Raw genomic sequence first — 9,832 nt, forward strand, 5'->3', positions numbered from 1 at the left:
CAAGAAAAGAATTTGGCCTTTTCCAGTGGAAAAATCTTGTTTGGAGCTTTTTTCGTTCCTACAATTTTTATGAATTTGTCTGTATGTTTGGGGCTGGGGCGACCCCAGACTTTGTATATAATATAATGTACATCAGGAGTGGTAATTTCGTTGGAGGTGGGCTTGAGGAGGTTGGGGTTGCTAGGAGATTTATTCTGAGGCTGTGTTGCCTGGTAAGCACAGCGTTCTTACTGAGATTTTGTGTTTACTAGGGTGGCTTTGTAAGCATCCTCCTGTTCTACTTCAAGCTGCCCCCTTAGGTGTTGTGTTTTCAGAACTGGAACATTTTGAGCACTGCCCACATGAGGCATGGCAGGATTAGCCCAAACCACATATTTCTGCAATCTGTTGCCATGAGCTAATGACAAATATAATATCCAATAATACAAAAGTCTGGACAGTAGGGAGATCTATGGAAGTGAGGGAAACAAGCTGATCTTACACTGAAATGAGCCATTATGCCCTCTGCCTTATTTTGAAACCAATCACCTTTAATTATCGTAACTTTTGCAATGTCTTGTTTTCCCTCCAGCTATTCTCACATCCAGTCATTTTGCAAGCACGTATTAATGATGGATTATTTAGGCAACTGGAAAGTTTTAATGGTGAGCCATTTGCAGTCATGTTGTATAAGAATCAAACTGCTTTAAGTAAAAGAACAAAGTTCATAAAATAACTCCATATGTGTAAGTGCTTTAATAAGAAATAATCTTATTTCCAAAAACAAAATCACCTTCCATTGATGGATGGCAGCTTGTGGCTGGATACATTGAAGGATCTAGAACTTAGTATTCAGGGTGTGCCTTAAGCTGCATAGCTCCCAGACCTTATTCTCATCTGGGAATTTTTGCTGCTGCGGACAACCGACAAGAGGCAGATCCAGGCTTTATCTACTTACTACGATTTTCTTTTCGAACTGATTCCAAAGGAGATTTTCTTAAGGAAGATCTGGTCTTAAGTTGGGTAGGCAAAGCATGTCTAGAGCAAGACAAGCCAGGAAGAGTCAGGGTCAAAAAACTGGTTATAAAATTTCAGGGAGAAACTAGGTTAAACACATATATTATCCACCCCCCTACCTCATTTGAAGCCTCCTATCATGCTTCCTGGTGAGGAGACAGAAAAATAGCTGCCTCAACCTAATTAGAAAAAAAGTCCAAATGTTGAGTAAGATAATTTCTAGAGTTTTCCAAATTCCTGTCTTTTCTATATATTTTTATGCAGATATAATCAGAAAATACTTAAGCACTGAGGTGCAAGTCACCCTGACGTGGCAGAGTCACACGCAGATTGTTGCATTTTACAGCTTTGCTACTCAAAGCATGGTCCCCAGACCAGTAGCACAGACACCACCTGGGAGTTTGTTAGAAATGCATGATCTTGTGCCCTACTCTGGACCTACTGAATTAGAATCTGCATTTCAACAAGATCCCCAGGTGATTTGCTTTTCTCCCCCGCCCTTTATTGATTAATCTGGGCATATAGTTAGAGAAGACTCGATTGTGTGGGCATGGATTGCTTTGTGCATTCTCTGCAACGATTCATTTAACGTGGTGCTCTCTTTCTCTACCAACTGCACACTTCTTGGCCACCAAAGCTTGCTGTCCTCAGGAAGTGATTATATACTAACATCAACTTTGTAGAAAGCACATTTATCTACACAAACTGTAAGTAGGAAGCTGTCTTTAAATAAAATTACATAATACACACCAAAACTATGTGTGTGATTGTGGAATGTGAAGCTGACAAGCTACTAACACTTATCAAACAAAACCTAAGAAAAATATTCTGTTTTACCACTAGATGGAAATAGAGTAATTTTGAGTATATTTTTCAGGGCCATGAACTACCTCAGAGGTACTTCATAAGCCGAAAGGGACCTAAGAAATCATTTAGTCTAATTCTTTTTTTTTTTTTTTTTGCTGGGGAAGAATCGCCCTGAGCTAACATCTGTGCCCATCTTCTTCTATTTTGTATGCGGGTCGCTGCTACAGCATGGCCACTGTTGAGTGGTGTAGGACTGTGCCCGGGGTCCAAATCTGGGCCATCGAAGTGGAGCACATGAACTTAACCAGCAGGCCACAGGGCTGGTCCCTCATTTAGTCTAATTCTTACCTCCTTAATTTCATAGATGAGAAAACTGAGGGTCAGAGAGATTAAGTAAAATTGTATCTGTTTTACAAATGGCAGTGCTCTAGAGCCACTGGGGGAAGAGTTGTTAGCAATTCTTGATTCTTAACCATTTTCGTCCATAAGAACAATGTGCTGTTACCCTCCGGCATGAAGACATGGTGTGACACTTACACTGCTCTGTGCTGCTACTAAAACCAGTGCCCAGCACAGTTACTTACGTTTGTAAGGATAGGCTGGGACCAAACTATTGTTCCTTACATTCCCTGTATTGTAATGTAATTAATCTTAATCCAGTGATAATTCTCCTCCTTTTTTTCCAATGAAGGGATACTCAACCATTCCATAAAGTCATAAAAGACTTTAATCAGAATTGTTTTCACAACATTTTTGGTTTTTACACCTCATATTGGGTCCAAGTTAAGTAGCCTGGAACAGGACTTTAGTTAGCAGTTAGATCTTGAAATCTATTACCATTACTCTCTCTCTCTTTTTTTTTTTGTAAGGAAGAGTGGCCCTGAGATAACACCTGTTGCCCATCTTCCTCTATTTTGTATGTGGGACATTGCCACAGCCTGGCTTGATGAGTGGTGTAGGTCTGCACACGGGATTAGAACCTGCGAACCCCAGGCGGCCAAAGCAGAGCGTGTGAACTTAACCACTACGCCACTGGGCTGGCCCCATGCATTACTCTTAAATAAGGAAGAGGTAATAGGGCACATGTGTACGGTGATGGATGGTAATTAGTCTTTGGGTGGTGAATATGATGTCGTCTACACAGAAATCAAAATATAACGATGTTCACCTGAAAAAAAAATTAGATCCTTTTGCAAAAAAAAAGAAAGAAAGAAAGAGAGAGAGGGAGCGAGGGAGAGGGAGATGGAGAGGGAGAGAGAGAGAGAGGGAGAAAGGAAGGAAGGAAGGAAGGAAGGAAGGAAGGAAGGAAGGAAGGAAGGAAGGAAGGAAGGAAGGAAGGGAATCTGAATTTAGGGCTTGAGGGACATTAGAAATAATCTACCCCAATCTCTTTCTATACATACTACAGATGAGAAGCATCAGAGAACAAGGGGTTAAGTGTGTTGCCCACAGTAGCAGAGCAATCACCATGACCTTCTCCTTGGTTCCATAGAAGACACTAACAGGTATTTTGGCCTATATCTTTCTGTTTTGTTTGTTGATGCCTTTTAACCACAAAAGGATTATTTCCACTCATCACATCAAAGAGTGTGTTTCAAAGTTGTCTTAGGTAATGCCTCTGGTTTAAAAACTATTTCTGAAGTAACTTAAGTATTTAGTACTGTAGTACCATCCTCCTTTTGTTATTGCTGTAACGGGTTGCTTATGATAATCTAAAAATTAGGATTCCAGTACGGAATCCTGGCTACTATTACCATGTTCTATACAAAAACGGATAAAACATGTTAAATCAGCACATTAAGAACTCAAGTGCAAACACACAGGAGCTGCCTCTCTAGGAGGGGGCGCTGCCTTAGGTGTGTGGAAGAAAGCACTTGCATCACTGAGCAAATGGCACACTCCGCCACGCTCAGAACATGCACGTTTACTGAGCAGCGGAGCCTCGGGTGTGGGACAGGCAGGCCCTTAGTGGCACAACTACATGGCCTGAGTCACTCAGTATTAACATGGTATCACAAGGAAACGGGAGTCACCCTAAAACTAAGGCAAGGACTTGAAATAAAAGGGGTACAGTGCAGGGAGTAAATGTCCTGAGGCACACCAGGAGATGACAAGCCAACCTCAGATTTCAGTTTGTTAAGGATGGTACAAGAACGAGTGTCTTGGCATGGTGCAGGGGACTGGAGCCTCTACTCTCAGCTCCCCCGGGAGCACAGTGAGCTAGACGCAGCCAGGTGTGGTCCTATTTCACAAGGTCTTGAGTGACAAGGTCCTGGACAGGGATACTGGTTCTCCCACTCTGTGAACTTTCTCTGCCTTATTTCAAAAAATTGGGGTAATGCTCTTGAGCAAACATTTAGAGGATTGAGCAGAATTAATGGACATATAGCGTCCAGGAATCACAGCATCTAGCACAAGTAGGCACTCAATAAACGGACCTCATCTCCATCAAGGCGGCTGGCCTCTCTGGGGGGCAACTTCTTCGCCTCCACCCAAGTCACTCCCACAGGGACCCAGGAGCACAAAGTAAGACATGCGACAAATACACCTGGAAAATTATAACGTTCTACACACAAATGTCGGGTATTATGATGAGGAAAGGTGAGGAGGAAATGTGCTGGAGTCTAAAGACTCTGGAGTCTGAGAAGAAGCTGTGGAGGGCTCACTCAGCTGGCAATAGAAACTAGCAAGAATTCTTGAATGGGAACATTTAATAGCAACGACAGTCACTCAAGCTGAAACCTCCTATGGACTTTTAGTTTGGAAACCGAACTTCCTGGGACACCTCCACCCACCCTGCGCTTTCGGATAAAATCGTCTAACTCAACGCAGGTACATACTCACCTGAGTCAACCAAGCCACGCATCAACCAATCCCTGCGGCCCGAGCCCAGCGAGGGCCCGTCAATTCCTTGGGGTATTTTGAGTGGAAAAAGGGCGGCGGCTGGCCGGGGAGGCGGGCGGGCCCCGCGCTGGCCCCTCTGGGCCCCCGGGTGTGCGGGGGCGCGGGGACGTGCAGGGCCCGGCGTCCGGGCGGCGCGGGGCGCGCCGGGCGAGTCTCCACTCGCTGGAGGCGCCGGCGGGGCTCCTGCGGCGCGGCAGGTGGAGCCCCGGGAGCCGGGCCCTCGGGGCGCGCGCGGGGCGGGGCGGGGGCCGGGCGAGGCGCGCTTCCCATTGGCTGCCCGGCGCCGCCCCGCCTCCCATTGGCTGCCCGGCGCCGGCCCGCGCGCGCACCGCCTTTATAAAGCGCGGCGGTGCCGTGGGGCCGCACGCCGCGCTCCCCACCGCCGACTCTCCTTTGCTCGCAGCGCACGCCGCCGGCGCCCACCATGGCCACCATTCAGCAGCTGGTAGGAAGATGGCGCTTGGTGGAGAGCAAAGGCTTTGACGAGTACATGAAGGAAGTAGGTGAGGCTTCCGGCCCGGCGGCGCCTGCAAAGTGGCGTGTGTCTGTCTGTCTGTCCCTAGTCCCCTTCAGCGCGCCGGGCTCAGGGTCCGGGCGCGCTCGGTCGCCTGCCCCAACCTCTGTGCGCCTCTTCCATCCTGCACCCGCACCACGCGGCCCGTGGGTGCCGGGCTGCGCTGCGCCGCGCCGCGCGGGCAGGCGGCCGGGAGAGCAGCGTGCGCGCCGCCGCCGAATCCCGAGATGTGCCGCGTGGTCCGCCCGGCGCCCTGCTCCTGTCCCCTCGCCCACGCGGCGACCCCCGCGCTGCTTCCTGTGCGCTCCCCCCTTCCCGCCCCAAGCTTCACGCCTGTCGAGCCCCTCCAGGCGGCGCCCTTAGCTTTCCCACGTGTTCTTGCCCGCCGCGCAGCATCCCTCCTCCCGCCACCATCCTGCCTCTCCCGCTAGCCCCATCGCGGCTGCACGCGCACTGCCGCCTCTTTTGTTCCCCGATGGCGCGCCGGGCCCCCGCCCTCTTCCCCACGGGGACGCGGTGCCGGCGCGCGGTTTCCAGCAGAGGGCCTGAAGGGGCTGCAGCTTCGGCTCTCATTCCGCTCTCGGTCCCGTCTCCCCCACCCCCGGGTGCTCTGCCCGCGCTCACCGGGTGGGCCGGGCCCTTTGGGTTGGTGCAGATCCCCGAGGAGCGTCGGGGCATCCTCACCTCCAGGCCCCAGAGGGGCGCTCGGAGGCGCGGCGCCGGCAGCGCTGAGCTGCTGGCCTTGCCCCGCTGGGGGGCGGCAGTGGGCGGGTGGCCTGTGGGAGGAGCGCGACGAGGCCGACGGTGCCCGGGGGTGGCCGAGCGCGGCTGCATCTTGAGTGTGAGGGGCAAAGAGGCAGTGAGTGGACGTTGTTGGCCAACCGCAGTCAGAAACCGCCGGGCCCTCCTGCAGCTGCTTTCTAACGGCACCCAAGACGGGCGTGGTCCTGCAGAAGGCCCTTGACTTCTTCAAGCCTTCCAAAGGAGCCTAAGTCTCTCTCACTCAAAATTGTGCTTTATTTTCTATTGTTGTCCTTTCCTAAGCCGGTGACAACGATTGCCTGCTGGTTGAGACATTGGGTAGATTAGCAAAGAAAAATGGACCTTTGTCGCAGGCCCCTAGGAAGTGGGATGGAGTAGCCTAGCATGGGTCCTATCTGGAAGGGGCCTTCCAGCCCTAACCAACTGGGACTGTGACTGTGCTCTAGAAGACGCCATCTCACAAATGTTCACATGGCTGCTCTCTGGGGCACAAGTCACTGCAAAGACCCTCTGTTGAAACCTAGTCCCTGAGGCACTTCAGAAGCACTCCTTCACTAGCCTTTATGCAAGATGATGACTGGGTAATGCTGGTTTTATGGTGAATTTTGAGTATATTTATGATACTGTGAGTAAAACTGGAAGGCAGTGTTTTTTTCTTTGCTTTCACTGTAAACCTAGATGGAGATGACTCTGGAAAAAGCTGTTGACTGCACTCATGTCCAAGAAATGCAGCATCTGTGTATGTTCACCTGTGTGAGCACCAAATAGAGAATGCCATTTCTCTGCCCATTGAAGGCGAATGTGTTTATTGGATGGCTGGTTTCCAGGGTTCTAGAGTCATGAAGGTTGTCAAGGCTCAATTCATTAGAGAACAGTCGAAGTGTGGAAAGAGCAGAGCCCTTTATTTGTCCAAAGTGAGAATAAATAATGACTCAACCAACAACACAAGGCACCAACCCTGAGTTGGCAAAAGAAAAGGCTCCCAGGGGACATTTCAACCTGGCTGAGTGTTCCTTATCAAGCCAGTTACTCTACCTAGGTTGTAGTCTTCTCATCTGTGAAACTGGGATTTAGCCTAGATCTAAGTTTCCTTCTAGATGTTAACACCAAGGGGAAATACACAGATTATAAATTAAATATGTCAATATGGTAATTAAGTTACACAGCTATAAAGTGTTTTCTATGATTGACGGTAAGGTTTTTTCCATTTAATTACATCAGGATTGTGCTATTCTTAAAACATTGTTCTATTTGAGTATCTCAGGATTGATTTCTGTTTTGTGTAGTCTGTTACTCAAATATTTATCCAGGGCCTTTTGTGTGCCAGACTATGTTCTGAAGTCATATAATACAATGGTTGGCAGAATTGAGAAATCAATTTTAGAAGTCTGGATTTCTTCCCTAACTTTCTGAAGGCCAGCAGAGTATGGTGGCCAAGAGCTGAGATTTGGAGCCAAACTGCCTGGGCATTGGCTCCCAGGTCCGTCGCTTTCTAGCTGAATGAGCATGGGTAAGTTTCTTCAGTGCCTCACTTTCTCACCTGTAAAGTGGGGACGGTGCTATGAGCCTCTCACAGGGTAGTTCTTGTAAGGTTTCCGTGAATTAATATATGTCAAGTGCTGGCACCTGGTGAGCACTGGCTATGTGTTTACAGTAGTTATTGATAAGTGAGAATACGCATAGCATAGTAATTACAGTTGAATGACTACTTTTATTGTGTAAACTATAACTCTGGTCTTCTTGTTATCTAACATGATATAACGTTCTCCAGGAGTGGGAATGGCCCTGCGGAAAATGGGTGCAATGGCCAAACCAGATTGTATCATCACTGTTGACGGCAATAACCTCAGCATAAAAACTGAGAGCACTTTGAAAACAACACAGTTTTCCTGTAACCTGGGAGAGAAGTTTGAAGAAACTACAGCTGATGGCAGAAAAACTCAGGTCAGTCATGCATATATTATAAAATCACAGATTTCTAGAGTGATACATTGTATTAATAACCTTCTTACTGTTTACAGGCAAGAACTTAATGAAAAAGTCTCAAGTTATTTTATGAATTGAGCTTGGACAAATTAGTGAAAGTTCCAGCTTCATAACTTTGTCTATTTTATAAAAGTAGTTGAAGGACCAGAGAGAGAATGAGTGTCCCTTATGTGTGTCTAGATTGAAAAACATAAACTATTATGAATAAGATGGGTACAGGTTAATGAAGTAGACCAGAAAGGAGAAGATGGAAAAATGTTGATCGAGGAGGTTATGAGTCATGGAAACTTTCTTGTAATGTATTTTGGGAGATTAAGAAGTGTACTTTATTTTTGCAGACTGTCTGCAACTTTACAGACGGCGCGTTGGTTCAACATCAGGAATGGGATGGGAAGGAAAGCACAATAACGAGAAAATTGGAAGATGGGAAATTAGTGGTGGTAAGTGCCAAATGACTTATGTCTTACTGGGTTCTTGTTTGTCTTCCTAGTTCATGTCGCTGTTCTATGTCACTGATGGTGAGGAGGAGAACTAGGTGCGGGATAAAAAAATGCAAAATAACAAGTTAAATGCTAGAACACGAATAACTAAGAAAGGCCTCTGTGGGGCTAGAGAGGTGAAGTGATGTGGCGGAGGATGGAGACGGAGCTGGGTTTAGTCCACGCTGTGCTGCTCCGTTACAGTATAATGTTGGCAAGCCACCAGTGCCCTCTTGGGCATACATTTTTCCATTTCTTTAAAATGAGGAATAATATTGACCAAGATTAGATGAATAATTTAGATGTCACAGATCAGTACTTTAGTTTTCAGTAAAGCATACAGACATCATAAACAAAAGAGCAGGTTCTAGCTTTCCAACCCAGGAATCCTGAAACGCATTTTCTTCATCTGTGAAGTAGATTACAGGTTTTGTAGGGTTCTGATCTCGGCATTTAACTACTACCATTGCTCTGGGGTGCAAGGGTAATCTAACTCTTTGTTATCGTTCTTTCTCCTAGATATGCGTCATGAACAATGTCACCTGCACTCGGGTCTATGAAAAAGTCGAGTAAAAATTCCATCATCCTTTTGGACAGGAATTAGCTGTGAGGATGAACAAGCTCAGTTCAATGAGCAAATCTTCATATTGCTTCTTTTTTTTCATTACGGTGTACAATTATCTTTATCACAAACATTTTGCATGCAATGATTTCCGTGTGTTGGTTTAATTAGGATTATCCCTTTGGTTAGTAAATAAATGTGTTTGTGCTATACCAGTGTTCTATGCTTTTTTTAACTTTACAGGAAATTAGTGATGACTTTTAATAATTCTGAGTTGAATAAATTCTGGGATAGTCTTAAGGGTACTATCTTGAGATTATATTTTAGTAATTTATATGTAGAGCTACTTCTGTGGCAGGTACGCTACCAATCATTTAAGCTTGCCCTACACTGTTTGAACTGTATATCAACTCAACGATCTTAAATTTCTGGCAGAGACTGTTCTCATTAAAAAATAGCTGTGTAAACTTTATAATTTAAATATTAGAATAAAGGTTAAATTGCCATCTTTGACTAATGATTGTACTTTTCATGGTATACTTATAACCATTATTCAGGAATTCTGCCACCAAAAATTCATTTAATAAACTTTCTGAGAACCCACCCTGTGCCAGGCAGTGTTCTAGAGGTTGAGGTATATCTGAGCATGAGGACAAATCGTTGCCCTCACTGTGAGGAGAAACACTCCTAGCTTTGGAAGAACACAATGTGCTCATGAACAAAAGCTGTAAAAGTGGAACAGCTCTAAAATACTTCTTGTGTGTGAATATAAAGAATAACCAGAATTCTACTGAACTCCTGTTCTATTTCTCGAACCCAAAT

The 9,832-nt window shown here is 46.2% G+C and overlaps 1 protein-coding gene across 1 annotated transcript; it reads left to right on the forward strand.

Moving 5' to 3' along the window:
• The first annotated feature begins 5,071 nt into the window (after window positions 1-5,071).
• FABP5 (fatty acid binding protein 5) lies at window positions 5,072-9,222 on the forward strand. Its single transcript, XM_058528939.1, has 4 exons — window positions 5,072-5,210; window positions 7,755-7,927; window positions 8,308-8,409; window positions 8,968-9,222. Exons 1-4 carry the CDS (start codon window positions 5,132-5,134, stop codon window positions 9,019-9,021), a joined length of 408 nt encoding a protein of 135 aa, XP_058384922.1. The 5' UTR covers window positions 5,072-5,131; the 3' UTR covers window positions 9,022-9,222.
• The last annotated feature ends 610 nt before the right edge of the window (window positions 9,223-9,832 follow it).

This window comes from Diceros bicornis, chromosome 33 (assembly GCF_020826845.1).
Source record: "Diceros bicornis minor isolate mBicDic1 chromosome 33, mDicBic1.mat.cur, whole genome shotgun sequence".
NCBI classification, from domain to species: Eukaryota; Metazoa; Chordata; class Mammalia; order Perissodactyla; family Rhinocerotidae; genus Diceros; species Diceros bicornis.